At 37.4% G+C, this 27,346-nt stretch overlaps 1 protein-coding gene across 3 annotated transcripts in view; it reads left to right on the top strand.

Moving 5' to 3' along the window:
- CADM2 (cell adhesion molecule 2) overlaps window positions 1-27,346 on the top strand; it is a 573,495-nt gene that overhangs the window by 358,199 nt on the left and 187,950 nt on the right. For 2 of the 3 annotated variants that reach the window (XM_054270506.1, XM_054270504.1), the window contains exon 2: window positions 11,007-11,033. The exons of the other annotated variant lie outside the window; for it this stretch is intronic. In XM_054270506.1, coding sequence (XP_054126481.1) covers window positions 11,007-11,033 — 27 coding nt within the window. The remainder of the gene's footprint in view (window positions 1-11,006; window positions 11,034-27,346) is intronic. 3 annotated transcript variants of the gene reach the window in all.

Genomic DNA, 27,346 nt, shown 5'->3' with positions numbered 1-27,346 from the left:
AAATGATTTGCCTGGCATATGTCCTTCAGGCACGTTATAAAATTCACATTGGGGGTCAAAGTACAGTGAAGACTCAAATGCAGCTGCTGTACAATTCAGAAATGTACAGAGTTCACAAATCATTTCTTTACCACAACACATTTGTCATTGTGTGAGTAGTAAGAGTAGTTTAGTTCCTAAGTCTTAGTTAAGAGGATTACCTGAAGAATCACTCTGACTAGACATAGGCTTTAATTTCCTAAAATGCTATTTTTTGTGATACTTTTCAAAAGTTTCTCAAAAGTGTTTCCTCTTGTCATCTTTCCACATTATCATTTTCCAGTTTCAATTGACTGTACACATTTCTTTTTTATCTCCCTGTATTTTAATTTTTCTTGTTGGCTTTGAAGAACTGTTTTTATTTTTTTGATCATCTATAATTTTCAACTTAGCTTAGTGTATTAACTTGCTTCCCGTCCTAGACTCAGTTTTTAAAAACCTGTGCTACATACAAACTAAAATCCTCAGTTTTTTCTTTTTCATTCCACCAAAGCAGCAGAACTTGCAGAATGGCTTTTATCTCCCTTCATTTATTTCTAGCAGTCACTCAGAAGTTCTTGTTTGGTGCTGCATCTAGAGTGGTCCATGGACCATTGTTGATGTGTCTGTTTGCCAGCCGCTCATGCTGACCACACTTTCACTATGAATACACACCCTGCTAAAGATCTTCTCTAATAAATCCTTTTTTTGATGGCTCTCTGGCAAAACTGAGCCATCCATGAGATGTATCTGCTCTGGTTTTGAGCTGTGGCCAATGTGTACATCTGCTGTAAACATAGATCAGTTCATAAATGACTCTTACCTACAAATAATTTCAGTACAGTGGCAGCGTAATGCAAGGAGGAATAGAAATATGTTTAATGCTCAGAGCAAATCAAAATGGGCCTCTTGTCAATATTAAAAGTATAATATGTGGAACAATTATTGCTTTTTTTTTAAACTTTAATTTCTAAGGTTTCTAAACAATGTTTGAAATTATGAATTGATACTGTTTTGGGTTTTTTTCTCTCTGAAAAACATAATGGCTGTTTTATGAGTGTTCATATTCTGAATGTGCAGGTATAGGCTTGTAGATTCTGGTAGTCATTCACCCATCTCATTGTAATTATTGGCTTGTGTTTCTTTTTATAAAAAAGTGGGCATGAAGTCTTAGATCTTGAATCTTGCATTTCTTTGATTTGGGAATTTTCAGTTGTATTTTTCATAATTGTGAGAAAATTGTAGCTGAGTAACTGAGCTGAGTAATTGTAGCTGAGTAACTCTATTACTTTGTATATTCAGGACACATGCAAATATATTTAAACTTTTAGGATAAGATTAGAACTGTGTACAGGTAATGAAATAGTGTTCGTTTGGTTTTTGTTTTTTATTATGAGTAATTGATTACTAAGCTGAAATTTCAGATATGCACGTAAAATGGTGTCAGGACAAAAAGATCAATAGTAAGGATGAAATTTATCTCTGGACTGTGAATTTCTATAAAAATAATTCCTCATTTACATGTCTCTGCCAATCTACAAAAGTTCTGCTTATTAAGTCTTGCCAAGGAGGCATCAAATTTGGCATTGGCTGATAAAATGGTGTGGTGTTATGACTCTTCTGTTCCCAGTATTGGAGTCATTTGTTGTCAAGGTACATAAAAGGAAAAATATACTAGTTATCCTTATTTTTTTTTGCATGATTATGGGTAGCAGATGATAAATTGCAGTTAAATATTTGAAATTTGGATATGGCATGCAATCTTAATGTTGTTGGAGTTTTTTTCACTTTATTTGTGTTTCATGAACTGTTAAGAAAAAATAGAACAAAACAACAGGAAATCACATTGAAAAATGCAAGAGTTTTGATTTTTTTTCTGTCCTTCTTTTTATTTTAATGTTACTTTCCTAATAACATTTTGATAGAGTTGAGAGATTCACCTTATGTTCTCCATTATCTAAACTGGGATATATACTGTAAATAAATCATAGAGAATGCAATATCTTTTCCTACCATGTTTATAAAGTTAAATGACAATGTGTGTGTTTGAAACAGAGTCATTTGACTGTAGTTAGTACTATTTTGGGGTAAGGGGTTATTTTTTTATTTTTAGGGGTCTGAAAAATTGCAATATTTGATTTGCTAATGGATCTGAATTTCTAGTTCTTCAGTTACAGAAGTACTTAGATTTAAGTCATAGATGTCCATTTGAACCTAAGAAAATCCAATTGTCTGAGCTCTGCACTGAGTTTATGATGGTATTTTTTTCATCAGTCTTAGCAGTTATCTAAGTTTGTCTCCTAATATCTGGAAAAGTTAAATGGATAATATTTGGGGAACACAAAAAAATATTATTTTTCTGTTTAAGGTTTTAATTGTCTGCCCTATAAGATATGTGCTTGTTTCCACATGCTTCAGGCATTGCCCCAGCGGTCCTTAATACACAGATTAACCTTATTAAAGAAGCATTTCATACAGATTATCTGTATGGTTGTATTATAGCACTTCTTACACAGAGATACCAATGGCTATGATTTGAAATAAATAAATAGGGACAGTAACCATGCAAAAACCACCAGCTGCCTTTTGATAATCATCTTAGAGCTTTCAGTAGATGACTCAATTGTAAGCAGAGGTAATATAAGGAGAACCCCAGCTGTTTGTCTGCCTGCATTGCTCCTTGCTCTGGATGGTACAGGGGTTTTTTGGGTTGTTTTTTTGTTTGTTTTTTGTTTTGGTTGGGTTTTTGTTTTGTTTTTCATTGTTTTGGAGTTTTGGGGTTTTTTTTTCATTTGCTGGGGTTTGGATTTTCTTGTTGGTTTTCTTTGTTTGGTTTTGTTTGTTTGTTTCATGCAGGTTGCATAGGAGCGTATTTTCAGATACAAGAAACTTTAAACGTTTGTGGTTTACCAGACCTGTGGACTGTGACCAGAAAGGAATGTACATGAGCATAGTAGACCCAGGAAATTTCTATTTGTGGTAATGTAGGATGGTATATGCTTCATCAAAAACCAAACCTGTGTGAGACATTCATGTCACTGTTTGCTCTTGGATTGGGTAAAATGGACAAGGCATTATTTGAGATGTTTTGTATGTATTGATCTGCAGATGTGAAGAGACAAAAGCTCACTGTTTACAGCTGCTTGTGCCCAGTCACAGTTACCTGATGGCAGACAAATACTTTGCTAAGTCTTTCCAAGAAGGATATTTTCCTTTCTCTTTACTCTGGAAACCTGACAAAAACACAGAAGCGGGACATGTTTGTGTGCATGCACATTCTGTATCACTAACAATTTTCGTAGCTTTTTTGAGAGGATGGATGAATGAGTATTAAAGCTTTTCAAATATTTGGTTGAAGTTTTGAAATAACTGTGAAAGTGATCTGAGAGCAGAACTGGGCACTTGAATCTCTGCCTGACACAACCCAGTTTATAGCCTATTGCAGTGTTTAATTCTACTACTCCAGACTTGTCTTTATACATTCTTCTTAAAACATTCTTCTACCTTGGTAAAATGAAATATAAAAATTGTACTTTCTCTTCTTCATGAGTTGAATTATTGATTTGCAAGTGAAATTTCTCTGATGTTTTATGTAAACCCAGCTTAAGATAAAATTGCTTAGTAGCAACTTGCGTTGCTTGTAGGAGTTACATGTCCAGCTGCATTAAAACATGCAAAAAGCTGGCATTTTGGGATGGGCAAATAGTTTTAACTCAATATTTTTAAGAGGGGCCTCTAGGACATGATTATATTCATCTTCTATTTTTACTATCCTGTAATATACTGTGTGATGTGTTTCCAGCTGCTAATGTGAATCAGCTACAGCTGGAATCCTGAACTCTAGTGATGTTTGGATTATAAAATGCTTTGCTGATCTCCATCATGCCAGTCATAATGAGTTTGAGAACAAAATTACTATATTTATACTCTACTTTTCAGAAAGAAATGGAGCTACATGTTTCTCAATGTTTTGTGATTAGTACTTCATAATAAATGTTGTTGCATGTCATAATCTAGTCACAGTTTTAAAACTGAGGAAGGCAATGAAGTGCAACTTGGAAAACTTATCTTGAGGAAGTTTAGATTACTTTTAAGCATACAACAGGAATAATAAATCTTCAGGTTTGCAGAGTTACATTTAAGAAGTATGCATTCTGTAATTTGCACTCCTGGAAGGTAGGAGAAGGGTGAAGGAATTGTACCAGTCTCCTACATGTAATGGTTAGGTTATATAACAGCAAAACAATTTACTGTTGAGAGAGACAGCTGGGCACTGAAAGAGGTGATCTGGAAAGCTTTTGAAGTCCCCATCACCAAAGGTTTAGCACTATATTAGTCAGTATGTTAGGAGGGGTCCAAAAATAACTCATCATGCTTCAAACCACAGGATGCAGTGGCTGACATCCTCAGAATCCTTCCCATTTGCATTTTTGTCCCCTTTTCAGTTGTATCTTCAAGACTATTTTATGTTTCTGAGGGAAATTACCTGATGTAATTTTGGAACTTGTGTTGTAGATACAGTGATGCAGAGATAGAACACAGAATAAGTAGAATAAAAGAAGGTCATGTGTTTGAATTCTATTTAGTTACATATGCATGACTGCACAGTTTTTTAATGGTTATATACACAAAGAGAGGAAGGCTTATCTAGGAATATATGGATTCTGGTTATATCTGCAAATGTCACCATCTGATATTTTAGCAATCTCCATGAGAAGATTGTGCAAACTAATGTATAAAATTTTTATTCACTATAAAATGCAAAGGAATAACAATAAAGGGAATCAAAGGAAAGATCAGAAAATCAGAAACAATCAAATTTAGACCCTATGTTTTTGTGTCATCTGTTGGCCACTCCTTTACTCTAAGTAGCAATGTCTTCCTGAGTTCAGGAGACTCAAATTCTCACCATGAATTTCAGGTGATGGTGGTGTTTATTTTCTCCTTCAGTGGCTTTTGTGAAATGCTGGTTCTGAAAAGGAGGGTGGGAAGGATTCTGCATTGCAGCACGTGTGGGTATCTTTGTTTGAATGGGTCTCTAGTGTGTGAGAGCCCAATAATTTGCATTATTTTCTGGAGGAAATGATCCTGCTAAGGCCTTCTGTCACACAGAGGAGCTTTTCCAGTCAGAGATTCAGAGCTGGCATTTAGGTGACCTAAATGATCAGTGATAATCCGTCTGTTTATCCAAAGGGAAAAAATGCAGTTGTTGTCGTCATCATCATCACGCTAAAATGAAAAAGAAAATTCTAAATGTCAGTATTGTAAAAATAAGTAGCTTTTCGGTGTTTTTTTTTTTTTTAAAGTAATCTGAATTATATGTTGGATGTGTTGGAAAACTGGGCTGTGTGGTTGTTGTTGTTTGTTTCCTCCTACTTTGTGGAGTGGAGGATGTTTATTTATGGTGCTTCTCTGATCGTTTTTCATGATCCTAAAAGATTTTAAGGCTGGGGTAAAAATACAGATGAATAAATGCATCCATGTGACTTCTAATGTGTTAATTTTTTATTGAAGATAAGAGGACCTCCAGAATTGCTGGAGCTGTGGGTTATTGAATTTGGGGGAAAATCAAGGCAATGTACTTCATGAATGTGACTTTCATCTCGGTTTTTCTTGAATAGAGTATTTACTCATTATAAAATTGAAATATTTTACTGTTTGTCCCTCTATCTGCAATCTTAGTGCATCCAATAGATGAAATGAGAGCAAGACTGACCTCAAACCTTTCACTTTTCTTTTTCTTTCCCCTTATTTTTTGAAATAAAAAGGTTAGCTGGATATCTGGGGGAAATGCTTTTTCCCTTTTTTTTTATTTTATTGAGCTATTGAAGTAATTGGACGGATGTGGTTTTCTCCAAAGACAAAAGACAAAACTCCAAATCGAATAATAAATCACATATAAGAGAAAAATAAAATAAAAGCTATATCAAATCTGTCTAAAAGTGTCTACAAAATTGAACAGTGTAGAGCGGCTGAGTGTGGAGAAAATATTGAACAACTTGTAGCCACCATTTATCAAAGAATGTAATTTAACAATTGTTGGCATACAAAAAGCAAGAAGTCAGAAAGATGTATCACAGAAAATAAAGCACAATATATTATTGATATTTGAGAGCAAGGGTATATTAGGGTTTTTGAAATTTGAATCTAAGTTTTTACATTCAGGCAATGATTTTTTAAAAGATCGTTTCGACAGCACAGCTTCAGCAGGATTACTTTTCTGATTTAAAAATGCCCTAAAAACATTTGTTCTGTGAAATTTAGCTGTACAGTTTTCCTCCCCTTTGCAGATCTCTCATAGTGGGACTCACCTGACATCACTGACCTTGAATTCCTGCTGTTCTGTGATGCCCTCACTCACAGACCTTTCCCTGGTGGCCAATCCTTTTGTTTTACATATGCTGTGACCACAAGAGCCTTGAAAAATACAATACTGTTTAACCTTGCTAGAGAAAATAGAGGAGATTTATTTCTCAGCCTTACCTAGAAATCTAGTAGCTCTGTCATGCCTTTCAACCTGACTTCTGAAAATATGGTCTTTGTTCCTACTGTAGTGGGTTTGGTTCACTAATTTGAGATTTCCCAGCCAATGCATCAGTTAATGTGGTAGGCTCAGTGCTGGCTAAACTCCAGTGCACCCACTAGAATTTATTTACTCATTTCCTGCTGTGAGATAGGACAGGGAGGAAGGCAAAGCAGGCTCAAAACTTTAAAAGGGGATTAAGAAAAGTTTATTAGCATTACCTAAAAGAAAGAATAATAAGAATCATAATAAAACCTTTAGAACACTTCTCCTCTCGTCTACAACCTTTTTTTTCCCACTAACAGTGTACAGAAACAATTCAGTCAGTTTATCACTTCTAGAATAGTCTTTTTTTGGTTCACTTAAGGAGAGGAGTTCCTCTTGTCAGTTTATGGAGACTTCTCCACAAGAAAACAGTTCTCTCATGGTTTCAATTTCCACAAATAACAGCTGTCCAGGTGTCTGTAATTGTGAAGAAAACTTTCCCAGTTTTCTCACAGCTGTGTTTATGGGCCATGTCAAGTTATGGGGTACTATTTTAAAGATGAGCTGTTCAAGAGCAAACGTTTTCTTTATCTCTGAGATCATCTTCATCTCTGAGAACAGATCTTATCTTGGGGGAAAAAGGATCTTCATCACTCTTCTCTCTCTGCTCAAACTTCTCATGACATCACAGCTACTTCAACATCTGCTTACTTCAGCATGGAGGCATTTGCTCATATCTACAATTTGAACACTTCATCTGCCCATGCTTTCAACATGTTACAGGGAAAAAGAGTCTGATGTATCAATTACATTCTTCTCCGTCGCTTTCCTAGAGGATTTCAGCCCCAAAATCAAGGCATCTCCTCATCCCTCCTATCTGAGACTTGACTCTTTCTTTACTGACCTTGGTGTCTTCATGTTGTTCCTCTCTGCATGTTCTCACTCTGTCCTTTTCTCTCAGAGGGAGGATTGAAGGTCTGTGAATGTTTCTCTGCATTGAAAGAGTTAATATCTTGCCTGCAGATTGTTATGTCTGAGATGGGAGCAGGGCCAGCCTTGTAACCTGCTCTCAGGCAGGAAGGAAAAGAGAGCTTCCTAGGGTTTTTTTTATCTTTTACATAGAGGCATGTCCAGCTTTCTCAGTGGTTTAAGAGATTGCCAATTCTCAAAGCTAATTTCTTACTGGATTTTTGTCAGACACAGAGGAAACAATTTCTTACTGGATTTTTGTCAGACACAGAGGAAACTGAGAGCAGCTTCTCTTAGAAAGTCACTTCCATGAATGGCTCCAATGCATAACCAGCACACCTGATTTGTTTTTCTTTCTTCTCTGGTCTTTAAAAATTTTCCTTAAGTTCTAAAAAGGTGACAGGTCACAGTTTTCTGTAGTATGCCTTCCTGTCCAGAATCATTTTCCTAAGAAAGGCAGGACAGGGTCACTAAAGAAAAGTGCCCTTAAAAATGTTCTTTTTTTATTACAGATATCCCTGAACACAGGGAAATATCAGATGGCATTCCTTTTTATCCATTTATTGATTGGCTTCGTAATTTAGACAAAGAAAGTATGTCAGACGTATACAGCAGATTTTAGGTTATGTTGTGCCCAAAAATAATTACTGGCCAATCCTAAACCCTTTGATTTGTATTACAGAAGTCTCAAATCAGTGTCCTGAAATTGCAATATATACATATACTACTTTAAGGTGAGGTAGACTCTCTGCCTTGAAGAGTTTTTTTGTTGTTTTTTTTTTTTTGGGTCAGGAAGCAAGGAAGTCTAGGTGGGGAAAAAGAGAATGTGTTATCTGAAATGTGGATAAATCATCTGACTTGCTTAAGATTTAAAGCAAAAGTGGATTCTTTGACTGTTATGTTGTTTTTTGAGACCTACAGTCTTTTGTCACTGACATGGGGCATAGAAAGCTGAGTTTTCCCATATCTGATGCTCCTGCCAAAATCTCAGCTTCTCAACTTCCCTCTGCTAAATTTCAGTCTTGATGATGCTCATTCAAAACATTTGTCTGTGCTTGTCTTCTATGGCTTTTCATGTAATAACAAGGGATGGTAAAATTTTTCAAACATAATGTATATAGGTTAAAAATTGTCTTCTCTTTACAGAGTGACAAGGTGAGTAAAAAGGGAAGAGAGAAAAGTTCTTTCAACTTTGAAAAAAAGAAAAACTTACCTCAATGAATGCAATGAAAGGGAATTTTCCTTCATGCTAAGTATCAGAAAGATGGAAATAGCTGTAGCTAGTTGCCTTCTGTAGGCAGAATTATATTTTGTAAGACCATTTTCATCTAATTTGGCTGTTGTGTTGTTTGAACTTTATGAATTGACTTGTAATTGGACCATGCTGTCAATGGGAAAATTTACAAGTATTGAACATGACATTTTTGAGAAGGTTACTGTCATCTAGTCCTCTATTAGTGGGTTTGCAGAGAGTTATAATTGGCCTAACAAGCCTAGTAACCTGTCCTACTTCCAATTATAATGTACAATCTCATTTAATACTTTTCTTTATTTACTGATAGGTAATAATCCTCTGTCTAGTGCACATGCTCCAAAATAAAGTTGTCTCATCATGGAATGTGTGGGTTCTTTTAATATACATGCATATGTGTGTCCATACACATAAATTATATCACTTACATATGCATATAACTGTGTGTATATATATTCTGAGGAGTTTAAGTATATATATTTTTTAATATATGTGTTTATATATACAAAAACATTTTTTTTTAATTCTGTTTAATTAAGTACAAAGTCTCCTGTTGCTTTTAAATTTCTGGTGGGGACAGGGAGGTAGTGTTTTCTCCAGACCTTTGTTAAGTTTATGTGATTATTCTGGCTAGAAGTGATAATACATTCATGTAGATGTAATTCTTGGGACTGGAAAAAAAAGGGGGAAGTGTAATAAAAAGAACAGGTTGATGAACTCAGTGCATTCATTATCAACTTAGATTTGCATGAAGGAGAAACGGTTCACTTTTTATAAAATTAGAATGGCATCATTAATTTTGTTTACTACACAAGCAATTTTTAGCACGTGTAAGATTTACGGGCAGTTTGCAGGTGAATACATCTTGTTAAACAGCCCTATGGAAAGAGTTCTGCAGAAGCATCTGCACTCGTTGTACCTCCCCAAAGCAGAATTTTTTGTGTTGTTTTCACTGCAAGGAGAATGTTGAAAAGTCACAATGGTGAACTTGGAAATAAAGGAGGGATCCGTGTAAAAATCTAAAACAAAAAATGTAGCTAGGGAACTGATATTTTGATGCATTCATAAAGTTAAAAATTTCAGCTTTTCAGCAATGTCTTCATATATGGCAACTTCATCTTTGCTATGCACTACTTGCTCATTTTAGTAAAGACTGACTGGTGAGACACCAGACTAAAAACAAGAAGCAAATCAAGCAGACAAGCCTTTTAGATATAACCAAGAGAAGCAAAGCCACCAGAAAAGAGTTTGGTCTTTCTCCTTTTCTTTCATGTCTTTTGGTCTCAGGGCCAGCAGAAGAAGAATTACATATTTTGGTTTTTTTTTTTCATGGAGAGGCTCTTAATTGAATGCCTACTCAGAGTGTGCTCGAGAACTTAGGTTTGGATGGCATCTTTTGGACTAATTTAATTCATTAACAGAGTGATTCTATTCTAACTTTGAATTCTGAGTAATATTTTATTTTAACAGCATTCTTCTTGAGCCTCAGAAAACAATGGTTCTGTTTATTTTGGTGATAGTGTGGTTGTTAGTGAAACATTTTAAGCTACAATGTTTGTTTTTGTTACCCTGCTGGGCATGAAATACTACCAGCATGAAACTGTGTGGATTCAGGATACTCAAGGAAGGCTGTAATGTCTGTCCCTATTTCTGTGAGTTTGAACATGGGTTACTGTTGGTTCAAATATCATCGTTCTTTTTGGTTTGCATGTTCCATTAGGGTGCAAGAACAATCTGAAGTTAGAGGTTTCAATAAAGAAAAATAGTGATCGTATAGCAGATTGTAAATCATTAAAGTATCTGCAGATTAACTGTTGCTTATTTGCATTACCTCCACAGAAAAATGATGTTTTAAGAAATATGAGCAAGGGGATGACATAAGATTTAGGTTTGAGGAATGTACTTTTGGCAAGCCAAATGGTGCTTTAAGTTTTAGAATTCACTAATGTGTGTGCATGTGTTCTCACCTACTTGTGACTAATGATCCGTGATTTTTCTGTAATCCTCACTGTGCTTTTTTGAGTGTGTATTCTGGTGTATTTTCCAACTTCTCAATGCAGGGTTTCTGACAGAATCATAGATCTGAACTCTCTCAGAGCACAGCAGTGTCTCTAACAAATAGGTCAAATAATCTTAGAAACGGTGTTTGTTAGCCTTGAATCGATAGTGATGAAGTTTCTCTGTGTTCTTGCTTGCTCAAACTTCTGTCTAATCTATCTTTGTTCTCTTCTTCTTGTGCAATCTTTTCCTTGCTTCCAGTGGCTGCTACAAAGAACAAAGCTAGAGGTGAGTTTCTGCCTGCACCCTTCAATTTGCATTGCATGGTTCTGCAGCCCACGCATTTTCTCCCAAGGTTGTTTCTGCTTCTCCAAACAAAGAAAAATATCTTTAGGTCCTATGGTATGCCAGATTAGTTCTTTACAGTTTTGAATTTACACCTAAATGCATTGTTTATCAATCAGCACTGCTCATGCTGTATTTTGTTAATTGCTTTAATTTGGGAAGTTTTCAGGAAAAAGATAAAATTAAGTGCATTGTAGTTAGATTTCTGACTTTCATTATAGTAATGTAGGGATATTGATGGCATTTTAATCGAAATGAAGATATTGCATAAAAATGCTCATAAATATGTAAATGTAATTTATATTTTTTATCTCTAGCCATAGTCATAAATATCTGAACAGAGAACAATGAACTCCTAAGTGTCTCCTAAGCATTTCCTGTCTTTTCACACTAGTATAAATGATCATCACTGTTCCTGATAGCATACCAATATATAGAAAGGCATACTATGATATCTGCAGAGATTTATGGCTTCAGAGCAGCAAGGTGATTGCCAAAAATCAGTGTGACAAAGAAGGAAACCTTTCAGAACTAATCATGTAAGGTCAGCAGTGCTGTAAACCATTTCCTGAATTTCAACGAAGCAGTGATGTAGCAAATGTAACCTGAGGGGTGTATTCTGACTTACAGATACACATAAATCAGTGCATTCATGTCTATATATACAGATGCATGTGCATTTATATGTATGAACATATATTTGCATAGAAAATCATGAGAATATGTATTTTACTATCATTTTTATATTATTTCTGGTAAATAAATTTGAGTTGTCTGATAATTAAACACCAGATTTTAAGGCAACAATCTCTGCTAGTTTACATGTATTTTGGAAGTCAAGATTCACAAGGTTTGCAAAATTCAATTCCATACATTGCATAGCTTGAGGTCGTAGAACAATAATAATAATTGAAAAAATACAGTTGAGAGTGTTTATGCATTAGAATAATTAAACCAATAATTAAAATACAGCTCAGGTTTGCATTTTTGTTTTAAACCCTTGCATGGCCTTTTGTAAGATCTTTTTCTCAGAAACTTTGCATGCATTGGGTGACATGAATGAGGGGAGTGAACAAAATCAAGTTCATCTATTTGCCTATGCATGCTTTAAAATTTGCTTTACTCCTTTCTGTACTGTTATGTATTCAGCTGTGGTGCTGTGTAACAGTGGTCAAGACTTTGAGACCTTCATAATTAACGAAAAAAAGCCCAAACCAAGGCAACATCCACAGAAGGGACTTTTCAGCACAAATGAAGACAATCTCATTAGTATCCATATATTGCCCTTAAAACAGAAATTGCCCTGGAGGCACGGGAATTGTAGGATGAGTCAGAATTACTCACGGGTACCACTCATCTGTGAGCATTAACACACCCTTATTTCAGAAGTGCACAGGCATATTGAATGCACAGCTGAAGCACTGTATCCTGAAAGAGGTTTGACACTGTGATCTGGTTGTCTTTGGAGATCTCTTGCTCAGCTGCACAGTGCCTTCAAGAAGTCCTTGGCTTTTCCTTTGGAGCTGAACAGCCCTGTGATGAAAGCACCCAATATCCACAAGGAATTCAGTCCTGCAACAGCTCTGTCTTTTACCAAAAGCATAGGATCTGTTTTATGATCTCCTGTGGTGGAAGACATGAAGTAGATGATGCCTTACTGCTTTCCTCATTACTCTGTCTAAGCAGTAAAGAAAGGTCTGTTCCTCCTTTTCAAGTCTAACACTTAACTGGAAAACAGTTCTCTAATACACCACTGGAAACATCAATTCACAACTGAGAGAATTCTCAGGAGGAGTTTCTCTTGTGGCACTTATAATATGAAATCCAGCAGTCCTTTATGTCTTTGCTCTCATGTATGGGTCTTCATCTTTCCTTTCTGAAAGTCTGGAATTTGTGCTGCCATTTTCAGCAAGGCACAGTTGACCTCATGCCTACCCTAAGATCTGCGAGTTCCAGAGCCCATTATTAAATGATGTTCTGTGGGATCACCTGTCTTTTGTTTGTGCATTGTTAGCATGGCAAAACTCCTGCTGGTCTCCATTTCCCTCCCCCTCCTTGTGGCATTGTCTGTAAGCTGAACAACAGAGCTTTTGCTCTCAAACATTGAATTCAGTGCTATTTCCTGAAGTATTTTCTCAGTCTTTGTCAAAGACTGCTTGTATTAAGTGCTGTAAAGCAGCTGTTGAACTCTCTGCTTTAGCCTTGCTTTGAGGCACTTAGAATCAATCTAGATTGGAAGGTCATCTGGTCTGCAGGTCATTTGGACTGAGCTACCCTGTAAGTAAAACCCACTTAAATCTGTTTGCTCACAGCCTTCCAGTCAAATTGAAGCATCTCAAGGATTTCACAGCTCCAGGATAGATTTTGCACTATGATTGCTTGATTTTACCATGGTTTTCTCTCTTAGACTTTTGATGACCTAGAAGAAGCTGCATGAAGTTTGTTTTTTTTTTTTTGTTTTTTTTTTTTTTTTTGTGGTAAATACTTGGATTTTGCTCAGGACAGATCTTCTTAAAGTACTGGAATGGTGTGCCCAGGGAGGTGGTGGAGTTACCATCCCTGGATGTGTTTTAAAAAAGACTGGATGTGGCACTCAGTGCCATGGTTTAGTTGAGGTGTCAGGGAACAGGTTGGACTCAATGACCTTGAAGGTCTCTTCCAACCTTTTGATTCTGTGATTCCTTTGGAATCCTGGACAGATGCTGCCATAGGATGCATATGGGCAGAATACTTAGGACATTTCCAAGAAGTTTAGTTCAGAAGAGTTTGAAAGGGTGAGGAGAGGGCAAAATGAAACATGAGAAAGGATTTATGGCACTTAATTTGGTGAAGCAGAAACTGAAAATGCCACCTGAAAATCTCAGGCTATCAGAGGTTTCTTCAGTGCATGAATATTTTGAGAACCATTTCTTAATGTACCAGATGAGATTTGTTTAACTTGATTTCTATAAATGAACGTTTCCTCTAGCGGAGCACATGTTTGAAGACTGCCTTGACCTTTTAAGGAGCGTTATTGTGACAATTTTGGGACAATATTCTTGCAGATCTCTTCTGGCAGCAGTTAACAATGGTTTCCATCCTGGACGGTCTTACCAGATCTGCTAATGATGTGTGAATTTTCAGCCAGCAAGTAGAAGAGAGGGCCAAATGTCTTCATTCAAATGCAATTAGTTGAGAAATGGAGTTCTGTGCTCCTCATTTTCACTTCTTTGATACACTTGGTTGCTGGCCAGTGAGCATGACCCAGGATGAGGACAAGGACTTGGATCTGTTTTACAGGCTCTCTATGTCCAATTCCCATCAATTTAACCCAGGCCTCATAAGGCCTGTACTGCCCGATCGTCCATCCCATCTTCTAAACAGAGAACATATAGCAAATGTATAGCAAATCCCATTCCCTGTTCCTAACCCTAAATGGGATTTTTGAGTGTTTTCCTTGAGGTGAATGTTGGCTTGTACATAATCTGTGGCATGTCTCTTATTCCGTTGCTCTCCACAAGGTACAGATGGTTAATCCTTCTGTACAACACCCTCATGTCGAGCTGCTCTCCACACCACTGGTCCAGCATCTTGTTGCTGTTTGTGATGATCTTCTTGCTTGTGAATTCCACAGAGGTGGGAATTCCATTCACGGGGACCTTTTGTGGATAGCGGTCGGTCAGCTGGAGCAGCTCACAGAACAGGAGCCAGCCATAGCAGTCATCCATGACTGCTCTGTCTTTGTTTTCCCTGTCACAGCCATCCCGCCATTTTCCCACCATTCTCCTTGGGCCTTGTGGGACTGTGACCACCTTGGGAGGCAGCCCAACGGCTCTTGCCTCATCCTGGTGGGCCAATCAGCACGTAGGCTTCAGTTTCAAAATTGCGGTTGCTGGCCAATCAGGAGTCTCAGATCTCTGAGGCCAGGCGCCCACTTGACGTTGGCCTCAGGGAACTCTCGTGCGATTTCCGCCATTTTAGTTCTGGCCTTCGTGGCGGCAACTGCTCCTGTGAGGGCGCTCTGGTGCCCACAGGGACCTCCACCTGGCAAAACACGTCACGTTCTTGGCTGCAGGGCTGCTCATTGTCTTCGTGGGACCCACGGGCAACTTGCAGGTGAGCTTGGAAACACTTTTTCAGTGCTATCAGTCTTTCTTTCTTCTTCAGTTGCACATAGCCTCGAGGCTATGATGCCTCACAGCCTCATTTCCAGCTGTGCGGAAGTGCGCTCTGAGGGCTTCAAGACTCTTCACGGCCTGGCAGTCTGCATTGGTTGGGTTATTTACAGTAAAAACCCACTTACATGAGGGATGGGGGGTGGCATGGGACACCTTTGGCATTGGGGCACCAATGGCTTCACAATTGGAGGACATGAGGCCTTTGGATTTCAGCATTAGGCCTCTGTCCCAAAGTGTGCTGTGTCCCAAAGTGGACATTGAGCAGCACTGCAGCAAAGAAGGTGACGTGTTTTGCCAGTGTTTAATAACAGTGGCATCTGTTAAGTGTTCTTGTCAGGTCTGTCCCAAACCTCCGGAAGTTAGGCAATTGGCTTTTAACCCTTCAAAGTATAAATCAGTGTTTCTGATAAATTTGGTTGTGGGGTTTGTTGTTGTGGTTTTTTTTTTTTTTTTCCTTTGATGGCACTTTTCATTGTTGTTGATGATGACTATGGCAACTTTTTATAAAGAAAAAAATTAAAAGGCCAACTTTTCTTGCAAGAGGGAAAAGCAAACCCTCCAGAAAGATCTCTTATCACCTTGTTTAGAAGTACTTTTCTTTATCTCCCTAAGTCTCCTCTGGCCCACAGATTAGAAATGGTGACATTTCCCAAGAAGATTCCTAAGTCTCCAAGAAGAGATTTCCTGCAGAGGGGAAGTTGTGACTGCTTTAATTTTGCAGGATTCATACTGTCCAATCTTTATAAAAACCTGTTGGATTGGTAGCTATTTCTGACATCCTCTTTTCTCCCATTTTAGCTGTGTATGAAGGTCTATTTTTAACTTTTTTTCTCAGGGGAAATCCCATTCATATCATAGTGCCACTGCTTCTCATAACAAAGTTCTGTTGTGGTACCCACAAAATGCTATATTCTTTCTCAAAAACTGGCATGAAATCTGTACTTCTGATGGTTGTAGGGGATATCCTTTTAATGGGAGATAACGTCAAACTTATATTTCTATTTTGGTATTACAGATTTAAGTACTGTAAGCGCCTTGAACTCTATGTCACTTACCTCATAAGTTGGGTATAACAGGACTGTTTTTGGTAATCTGGTGGATATCCAGGGGATTTTTGAGTTCTGACTCTTTCTTGACTTTTACTGCATCTGTATCCCAACGAAACTCTATTTTGAGAACCATGGAAAAACATTTTTGCTCTTTCAGTCATTTCTTCTACAAATTAACAAGTATATTGTTTCTGCCTTACTTTTAAAAGAGGAGACTGATTCTCCTTCAGAAACATAAGATTAAATTTAGCTTTAGCAATGCTACTTAAGGCGTACATCTCAGTCTTTAATATAAATCATCATAGCAGTTGATGCACTGTCTAAAAGCATCTTATCCAGGAGGCAAAGATCACTCTGGACTTTATTCACTTGATTTGCTTTGTTTGTTCTCATTATGTCAATGAAATTGGTATCAGCTTATTTGAGGCTTAAGTCAGGAGGGATCGTGTGAAGAGTGTTGAACCAACACACTCTGTTACTGCCTGGATAGTTGTGCAATTACTCGCGTTGTCTTTTAGTTAAGAATCAATTTTTTTTTCACTGGACTTCACCAGATCTTCATCATTGGTCATGTTCTACCCAGCCATTTTTGATTTTTCTTACATCATATGATAAAGTTTATTGTGTATATTCTACATAAGCATATTTGTAAATATGTAGGTAAATAAGAGGTTTCATTCATACCAGAGTTTTGACTGAAAACCATGCAAACCAGGAGAAATTGTGTTGGCCAGAACTTGTCAACACAATTGTAAGACCTACAGGGTCTAAACCTACCAGTTTAAGTCCTCTCTTTAGTACATGTAATTAGCCAAGCATATTTCTCATTCAGAAAATTACCATAGAATTCAGTCAGTAACACAGCAGCTGTCCATGTAAGGAGCAGAATGAAATAAATGTACACAAAGAGACCCAAAAACATGCTATTTTTCTTATTTGTATTATCTTCACAAAGTTCTCAGCGATTCAGTTACTGACATTAGGAATTAGCTTTGCTGTTGCTTTTTTTATTTTCTTTTTTTTCTTTTTGACTGAGGAATAGCTAACTCAGTGTATTATCTGCAAAAATGACACTCTGCAACATATGATGGCAAAAGTTGCCAACAAGTGGAAGTGTATAGATGTTGAAAGTGTGAATCCAATCTAGAGCCTGGGGAAACTCCATAAATCAGTAGTTTGGAAGTGCATTTATTTATGGTTATGAGCTTTCACCCCTGAGACAAGTAGAAATAAAAACCTGTCATATTCCACCTTTACTACAAGGTCATTACAAAAAGCTTGCCAAGACTGTTGTAGTAGCATAGCGGGATTTGAAACCTGATTGAAATTTTTCAGATATTCCAGTGCTGTTGAAGTAGAGGAGCTCTGCTTTCTAAAATCTTGTGATGTTTTTATTCAAAGTACAGTTTTGACTTCTAAAGGTAGAATTTTCATATGTCACTTAAAGGTATTAAAAGCACCTTTAGTACTTGTAAGTGATTGTACTTTCAGAGAGAATAACAAAGCCAATGTAGCCTTTATACCCATTCCTTTACTGTCTCTTTGGTATTTCCTCCCCTGTAGTTTAGTCACTGCTTCCAGCTTACAAAGGCTGTGCTTTCCTCCAAGGAGTAAATCCTGTCCACTGGTTAAACTTGTGAGGCTGAAACATACGGATTTCAGTTTTCCTCCATGATTTCTTATGGATGTCAAGGGTCAGAGTTTTCTCATATTCAGCATTTCTGATGAGGAAGAAAGTGGTGATGTAGAACCAAATTTCATGCTTGTCTTTGAAGACAGTCCACAGAGAAACAAAAAGCCAGAAAAATTGGAAGTGAAAAAGTTTTTAAAATGGCCATGTTAAGAGTGCAGAAGGACTGTGAAGGTTTAAATTTAAAATTGTGTTGGGTCTTGTTGAATGGGTTTTTTTAATATCTTCTTAAATGCAAAATTCACATTAGATAAAGACACTAGATTCTTTCATGATTCAGTTTTCCATTAGATAATATAAGACATTATAATTATATCTCAAAAAATCATGCAAATCTACTTAAGTATATCATATATATACACCATTTGTCCTAAAAAATCTGGGAGAGAAACCAGTTGCCTGAGTTCTGGAGGGGTTTTTAGAGAACTCACAAAATACCTTCCTGTCCTTTTTTCTTCCTTACAAACTCCAGCAGTGATCCTCAGGGGGAAAAGCTGGAATCATAATGATGATAATAGTTCTAACAAAGTTGCTGACTGCTCTTTACTCTTTGTAATTATACTATGGAAATACTTGGCCCTGACATCTGTAAGATCTTTCCAATATGGAGAGAGCTGACATTTCCCCATGATGTCATGTGTATGCAGTCAAAATGCTCACCATTGCAGTTCCTGTCAGAATTATTTTGCCATTCAAGTTCCTGAGTCCTGCTGCATAATAAGGAGACTAAAAAAACATGGATCAGTTTTTCATTTTTTACATGGAGCAGCTCTGGAAGCAGCTGTTTGACAAGCCTACGTGTCCTCTTATGGCTTTTAATCCATTTTATTCTGTTTTCCAGAACAGATGCAAAAAACCCAGTATTAACAGTTGTGATCATATATCATTCACTAAAGTTGCAGATTATTATGGAATAGAACTTCTCTAACAGCACAGAAATAGCAAAGGAAGGTACAAAGCCCCTGAAATGAGATTTGTAGGGGCAGGATATTGCTGTCAACATGTCCTTTTTATTTGAGAGGCATCTACACTGAGCCAATGTGTCAGTCATTTATTGACTAAATTTTTTTTAGTCAGTGCAGAAGAATTTGGGATGGAATAAGGACAATGTCTGTTTTCATGCTTGTGGAGTGTACCACAGCTGTGGGAGAGGGACTCTAGGAGGATGCTCCATTCTGAGGTGGACCTGGTTGCCATTGACTAGAGCACTTTGTCAGTTCTTATTCCCCAAGTTTCACATAGGCCACTCTTCCCTCCACAGTGGTTAATACAAATTCTGATTGCCTTTTTTATTTTTTCAGTTTGTCTGTGCTCATTTGGGTGTTAAGCATGTGAGACTGTCAAAAGCAGTGTATTAGGAGAGCTTGCTATACTTGAATAGAGCTCTGCTGGAAATGTGGTTGCTTTATTTGCTGTTTGAATGGATGTGCTGCTGTAAATCTGGTCATGGTTCTGAGCATTGAGCCCTTATGACTCTCTGCACAGGATTTCCAAAGGCAGCACATTGCATTTCAGACACATATTGCTGTGTGCTGGCTCAGTTAAGTAATTTGTCAGATTCCAGTCAGACAAAGCACTTTGCTTCAGAGTCTAGGCTGTTGATTTAGGCACAATCAAAAGGATGTAGTGAGTTCCCAGGATGCTTTCATCATATTTTCTATGTCTTTTGGAATTGTTGGGTATGAGTGCCTAATATCTGGCAGTTGGTTGGAGCTGCTGCTCTGAGGCAGGTTGTCAACTTCTTTGGCCTAAATATCTAATTTTCTCAACTTCTGTTGAAGTTTGGGATTTTTTTTTTCAAAATTTCATATAGGGAAAAGGGATAATAATAATAATTACATCAGGTAATAATACTGAAATACAGGAGAAAATATTACAGTTGGTGTACAGGTTAAACCCATGATTTTTATTTTTCTGAAGATATAGACACTTTGTAAAATACAGACTTTTCTTTCAGGCTTGGTTTTGTTCCGTGTGCTTTTATAACAAAAAGAAGTGAAAAAAGCGCTTTTAGCATAAAGAATTTTTTCCTCAAATCATCTTTTGAAAACCAGAGGACTTATAATGATTCTCCACATTAGGTCAGATCTCAAGATTTCCTTAGATCTCTGTATGGGATCAGATCTTCAGAGAATTTGTTTTACCTTAGTGGTCAGTGAAACACACGGTGTTTAAATGGCTGAGGATTCACCATCACTGCTGCCATTTGTGGTTTATGTTAATTCTACCTTGGTTTCTTAGATGAAGCATAAAGGCCTAAACCAGCTAAGGCTTTTTCATGTGTGCTGCTATGGTTTCATAGGGATCTCTAGCTCTTTGTAAGTGAGCATTATGCTCAGCATTCCCTGGGATTCTTTCAATGGCTAATAACTTCAAGGTCCTCCTCACATTTTAATTATGGGCTGCATATCTAGGAAAGGTACTGGAGAGCAGTGTCCTTTGGAGGGATTTTTGTTCCTGTGCTGTTCATATGCTACTATTTAACAAAAGCTGTGATTAGAGATGGTTGCGGGCTGATTTATGCTGGCCTGGTGACCACAAGGTCTGAAGGACAATTAGAGATAAAGGAGAGAAAAATACTCAGTGTTTATTTACTATGCACATTAAATTGTTGATTCTGAGTTAACATCCTCAATCACTATTCACCCTGTTGCAGAGCACCCAACTCCTTCTCTGTTAAGCTGATAGTGAAGTTCATCTCTTATAAAAACTAGCTGGCAACATCACATTGTCTTCATGCATCTTCTCAGCTCACGTAAAAGAACCACAGCTCTGTTCAGAATATCACAAATAATTGCAAATTTCAGAAGGAGCCTCTGCCCTTTATGTTTTGGAAGCTGTTGCTGGCTCCCAGGAAGGTAAACAGATGTATGAGTCTGTTCTTCAGAGATTGCTGCAACTCAATGTCAGTACCAGCATCCCAGGAAAGAAAAAAACCTCAGGTTTTCCTTTTTAGGATCCTAGTTCTATGATTCTATGAAATCAGATCTGGAAGCTAAATAGATTAACTAATAGATAAATAACATGTAATTAACAAAACCACCCAAACCACTGTAAATATTGTATCTTTTCATTTGTTGTTTCAGCATTCTGTACATGGACTCCCTAGAGGCCTGCTAGCTAAAAGCCATGATTCCAACTTAGTTTTCTAAGTTTAAAGAATATGATACAAATCTTTAAAATTATGAAACTTGACAAAAATCATTTAAAGGGAAATGAGAAAGAGAATTAAGGAGTAATTAAGTGTAGCTGTCATGAGAGAGGGAAACACTGAAAAGAAGGCCATGGAAAGAAATAGTCTAGCTGGCCTTTGCAGAAGCCAGCAGTAGAGGTTCTTCCTAGGCTTTGCAGGTCCCCATGTATCTTACAGAAGTCAGGGTCAGTTTTCCAAAATCTGGTTTAAAGTATGCAAGCAAAGATAAGGCTACAAACTCCTGATTTGTGTCAGCATCTGTGCACATAGAATGCATCCAACTCATTTCCCACAGACTCACTCTTCTTTTGTTAATTGGTACTGAGAATACTTCAGTCCTTTTTCTTTTGTGAAGGGTGACTCTCGTATTCTTTCTTCTAGTAGTTATTCTTATTTCTATGCATACATTATATGTGCTGTGTGTGGCGTATCAGGAGAAAAAAGATTTATTTTAGTTGACGAAGAAACAGTTTACATAAGTTTTTCAAGGTAGAAAACTTTTTGTGCTTTTTGTGTAGTTTCCCTGTCATTGGAAACCTTTGTTTCATTACTTAATTTCCTTCAGAAGTAGCTGTTTTCATTTGTCTTGGGGAGCAGTATTTATTTTGTTTATTCATCATTGATTTCTGGAAATGTAAAGTGTGTCAGCTAATGCTTTCCAAATAGAAGCTCAGAAATTAAAGGAGAATATCAATCCCTGCATTAATGTCCATTTCATTTTAGGAATTTAAAAGTGTGTAACACTAATGAGCTAATAATTCAGTGTTCTTTTCAGATAATGTTATGTACAGAAATGAATAGAATGAATGGCTTTCCCTACCATGGTTGGACTTCTCTTACAGAATTCAAATTTTGTAATGATTGTTGCAATGGACTGCCCATCCCACTCCAACAATAAATATTCCCCAAAAGGGAGACTAGTAAAAATGCTTTTCCAGAGCAGACATAGTAGAATTCCTCTAAACTTTGACTCTCCTTCTCTCCAAAAGCCCAGGAGGAAAAGTGGGCCTTGGAGCTCTGTTGAGATAAGTTCCTGGGGTTTGGGATACCAGCAGTGACCAAGCTCCAGGATTTCTCCCTAATATCTGATCTAAACCTGCTCTCTTTAATTTGACGGCATTCCCCTTTATCCCATATATCCCATATCCCCATATCCCCTTTATCCAATCTTTACATGTTCTTATAAATAATCTTCCTTGATTCACCTGCCATCTTGATCTGATCTAAATATATTCCAAAATATATCCATTCATTTGTGTACGTTAGTGACAACTCTTTTATTAACTTTACTTTTTTAAAAATAAATTCTACTTTCTTTAGTGCTTCTGTGAAGAGCAAAGTGTTATTTCCTGTCACAGTTACTCCAAAGGAGATGTCATATCAGTGATTTTGCCTGTAAAGCTGTCAGTTTTACCTGAAAAATGTTCCCATATTTCCCAAAAGATGTGAGTTTGGTTGAGTTTTTGAAGTACAGTATTCAAGCCCTTTGGCCATTTCTAAAATGCAGGTTGAACATGAACAGCTATGGAGGTGCTCTTGGTCACCAAGACCAATCTCTGTAGGTATCACATATTTCCTACTCAGTTTTAATTCTTCTGAAAAGCTGAGGATTTGTTGGTTATTGTTTGGTGTTGGTTGGTTTGATTTCAGTTTGTCTTCCTTAGCTGGTAATTTCATTATTATTCTGAATCCTTCCCTTACAAAGACAGGTGTAATTTCTGATTTCCAGAAGCAGCATATTCACATAACTTTTTCTTTTGTCAAGATTATCTTTAATTATAAGCATCTAACTTTTTCTTTTGTCAGGATTATCTGTAATTATAAGCAGCTTCTCACATGTAATTTGTTATCACTGTGAGCAATACACATCTATCATTTTTTCCCTGTCATCATTTTGGTAGACAGACAGATATTTTTCAGTCTCTTCTATTTCTAGGATGATATTTTTCCAAATGATGTAAATTGCCTGCTGTTGACTGAAGTGAGCAGAAAATTCTCCAGTGTTTTACCTGGGGTTCACTGCATCTTTTCTATCCAGCCTTCCCACATCTACCAGAAATAGTTCAACTGTCTTATAACTGCTTCCCTTGAAGCTGCTCCATGTTGGTCATTCATACTCATCCAGTGATAAATTAGAAAATGTGGCTTCTTCTTGCTCGGTTGTTCCCAGCTAATGAGATTCTAGGGTAGAGCTGAAGTTTCAATTTTTAATCCCCAAGTGCATGGGGACTTTTTCTCATTTCTATTACTGCAGTCCTAAAGGTTGTCCAGTACTTTCTGTGAGATGTATCAGCCCTCTTCTGTATGAATGATACTTTTAGATTTCACCTTTTCCTGGTCATTTGCAGGGAACAAATTCACTTATCCTTCCCAATCTACACAAGGTGACTTGCTGGTGGATTTTTTTGTTGGGGCTTTTTGATCAAGACATGGATATTTAGCAAGTGTAATGCTGCTAAGTGGTGGTAAAAAAGCAAGCAGTGAGATACAAAAAAGAAAAAAAGAAAAAGCAATAGAAGATATTCTATTCTCAGATAAATTATACCTATACTATATAGATGATCATTTCCTGATATGTGTGGGTTTTTTTGTATTTTTCTTACCATAATTTTCTGCTGGTCATTTTTTCATTAACTTTGTAGTCATGTCATTACTTCATCTGTATCCTAATTACATTACATAATTGTGCTCTGTGTCAGCAGAATTGTATTTGGACTAGCTGTGCATCCTTAAAAGACTTGATTGGACATTTCCTGGTTTTTGCACCATCTTGTGTTTAATTCCTGAAGTGTCTTATGTCTGTCTTCCAGAGCATTCCAGTCTGCTACAGATATTGTAAATCCTAGTCCATGGTTCCTGTTTGCTTGTTGGTCACATTCTCTAGATTATCAGTACCTGATTGATGGACTTCAAAATTATTATATATATATATTTATTTTTTTTTTTTCAGTTTTCTTTTTATCCCCCTAGGTACTCATGGCATAATTTCATATTATAAAAGCTTTCCCTTGGGAATTCTCGGTATTCAGGCATGCTCCTTGTTTCTGCAGTGATCCATGACAGCCAGGCAATGATTTTTTTTTCCCCTTTTTGAATATGTGCAGCATCACTCAGTATCAGTACCAGACTTGCTGCTCCTGCAGAGGCACAACTTGTTACTCTGTCAGCAGCTTGGGGAGCTCAGCACCTGTTCCAGTGACCAGCAGAGATTAACAGTTTCTATGTCAGGTCATTTAATTGGCTTGTCAGAGTGCAAGATTATGGCTGAAAGGGTATATGACCTGAAAAAATAAGTTTATGAATTTATGGAACAAAGCTGCAAAAGTATGAGTGATAATATAGTTTCGAGTTGCAGTATAAATGTAACAGAGTCTATCTTGCCTCCCTCATTGGCAGTAAAGGAATCTGTTATGATCCTGACATGGCTTTAAGATGGACTGGCTTTAAGATGATTTCTCCATGCTTGGGGCACAAAAGAGGTCCTTTAATGTCTTAGAATTTCACTAGTTGGATGTTCCTTTTCTGATATCTCAAGTTACTTCTTAGGAAAACACTTTCTGTATCTTGCTCGTTTTTTTCATGAGGTAGGGTTGTCCAAACCCTTTCCCTGGATTCTGGTCAAAGCCTTTTACAGAAAAGAAGGCAAAACAAGAATTTGATGTACATGAGGCCAGTGCAAAGCGATGACAGGAAGGAACTCCTGAAAGGAGGAAGATGGCGCTGAGTGAAATAGGAAAGGATTTTTAATTAAATGCTTACAGAAATGCTACATATCAATTAAACTAAACATATTTCTACTGCCCAGCTTGCACAGTGATTTGAATTTCAGAATCTTTTCTGGTAAACCATCCCATGGTCTCCCACTGCCAAGGATTTTCTGTGGGTTTTTTTTTTTCCATTTTCAGTGTTCTGTCACTTGTGTCACTCAAGTATTAAAGCCTTGTGGCTAAAGAGGCCTCTGTAATGGAACTTGCTGGGTTGTTCATGACAAATTATTTTACAAACACATTGTTTCCCTCTTTCTCTCTGTTTTGTTTCCTTAAGTGTGTGATGTGAGTTTCTATTAGACACAAATTGTGTATCCTGGGAGAGCATAATAGAAAACCACAAATCACCAGTCAGTCTGAAACGTTTTGCAGCCATGCTTAAGATGTGTGTGGGACAAGTGGGGATTGTTAGCAGAGGAACTGCTGTGCTGGAGGAGGGATCTGGGCTGGTGACAGGAGGATGACAAGACAAGGCTTCTGGATTTGTGCCTTGGGATTGAAATTAGCCATTTAGACTTAAAACCTGTTGAGCTTTGTGTTTCAGCCATTGCTGTTCCCTTACCCACACTATGGCCGTGATTAGGCTGTTGGATTCATTACAGTGTGAAGTTAAATTGTAGCCTGAAAGTTCACTAAAATAGGTTTGCTTTTTTTTCTAAATCAGTGTGAAACTAAGCAGAATTTTTGGATCTTGAACTCTGTGAGCCTCCAAAATGCACAGATGCTGCCTTAGATACCTTTAGATTCATTCTTGAACAGGAGAGACTGGCAGCTGAGACATGCTTAGGCAGCCCAGGAAGCCTAGAAAATTGATATGAAACAGAAGTTGAAGGGAAGCAGAACCTCCAACTTATTTTATTTTCCATTGGTTTAAATTTTCTATCAAAAAGTAATGATCACAGTGTTTTCTAGTGGGGATTGACATCTATTTTTCTTAGAATAAAGGGCAGAAATGACATTTGGATTCCAGAAGAAATGTCATTTAGCTGTGTCAAAGAAAGTATCTGGGACTCTAATGACCTACTTTCCTGTTAAGTCTCTAGGCCATTGCTGAAGTTAGGAGCATAGGGAAAATACATTTCATCTTCAAAGACTTCAAGATGAGGTTTATGACTTTCTTAAAGAGAAAAAAAATGAATCCTCTCTCCTGAATTGAGACAGATAAAGTTTCAGCCCAAGATGGATATTTGTCCCTGAAAATTTGAAAATTTCAACCACCTGCTTTAAATGAGAAGTTAAAATAAAATACACTGTGTTAGACCAGTGTATTCACTTGAAAAGAAGGTGAAAATCATAAACTTTTACTTCTCTATAGGTCTAAATAAATAGAAAAGGCTTTGGGTAGCACAAATAGCACAAGGACTGAAAAATACTCTCATATATCCATGGGTCCTAAGGGTACTGACAGATGAAGTGGCTCAGTCATTATATTTTAGAAGTTGTGGCAAGGTGAAGTTCCCACTGGCTGCAAAAAAAAAAAGCAAATATAACCCTCATTTTTAGGAAAAAAAGGGAGAGATCTATGAGACTTTTATCTGGAACAGGGTAGTTTTAGATTAGATGTTGGGTAGAAATTCTTTTCTGTCAGAGAGAAGCTGAGCATGTTCCATCCCTGGAAGTGTTCAAGCCCAGGCTGGATGGGGCTTTGAGCAAGCTGGTCTGATGGAAGTTGTCCTGCCTGTGGCAGGGTTGGGGGGAACCAGGTGATCCTTAGGGTTCCTTCCAACCCAAAACATTCTGTGGTATGATTCTATGGTATTTGAATTGGAATCAGAACAGCTTTTGAGTATTTGGGGGAAAATAACACTTTGTGTCTTCCTGACATGTCATATTAAGGCAGGTTGAATATCAAGTGTGTTTCACCATATTTTTAGCTGAATCTGATGGCTTCCCTACAGACTTTGATCCCTCTGTCTTAGGAAACAATGAAGTGCTCACAACCACGAGTCCACACGTGTATCAGGTAACCAAGCAGCTCACAGTGACTCTGCATGGGGGGGTTTCAGATTGGTTTCCCATCTCCCATGTGGCTGGAACAAGCCACATGACAGACTGCTGTGTCCTTGTGTGCTTCCAATTCGGATAGGAAAACCTGCACTTGGTTTTGATTGTGCCTCCTAAAAATCCCTGCTCTCACTGCAGCTTGTGGAGCTCAGGGAGACAACCAGAGAGAGATGCTAACTTAGGTGTTGAACCAGAACTAGCACAGCTAGGGCATAGCTGTGCATCCAAGCAGTCTGGGCACATGGATAGAGGAGCAGCAGATGGCTTCTGGATCTCACTGCCTCAGAGCTGGGAAGAGCTCTTGCATTGTGCCTCGTTGGGCCACATAGATATTCCCCACACTTCACTGTTCTGAAGCCATCCTTATTTTGAAAGAAGCAAAAGGTTTTTTTTTGG

Source organism: Melozone crissalis, unplaced genomic scaffold (genome assembly GCF_028551555.1).
Source record: "Melozone crissalis strain CALT ecotype California unplaced genomic scaffold, PUWL_Pcris_2 ptg000009l_1, whole genome shotgun sequence".
Lineage (NCBI taxonomy): Eukaryota > Metazoa > Chordata > Aves > Passeriformes > Passerellidae > Melozone > Melozone crissalis.
The sequence above is the reverse complement of the archived record's forward strand: the minus strand, read 5'-3'. Positions and strand labels throughout refer to the sequence as shown.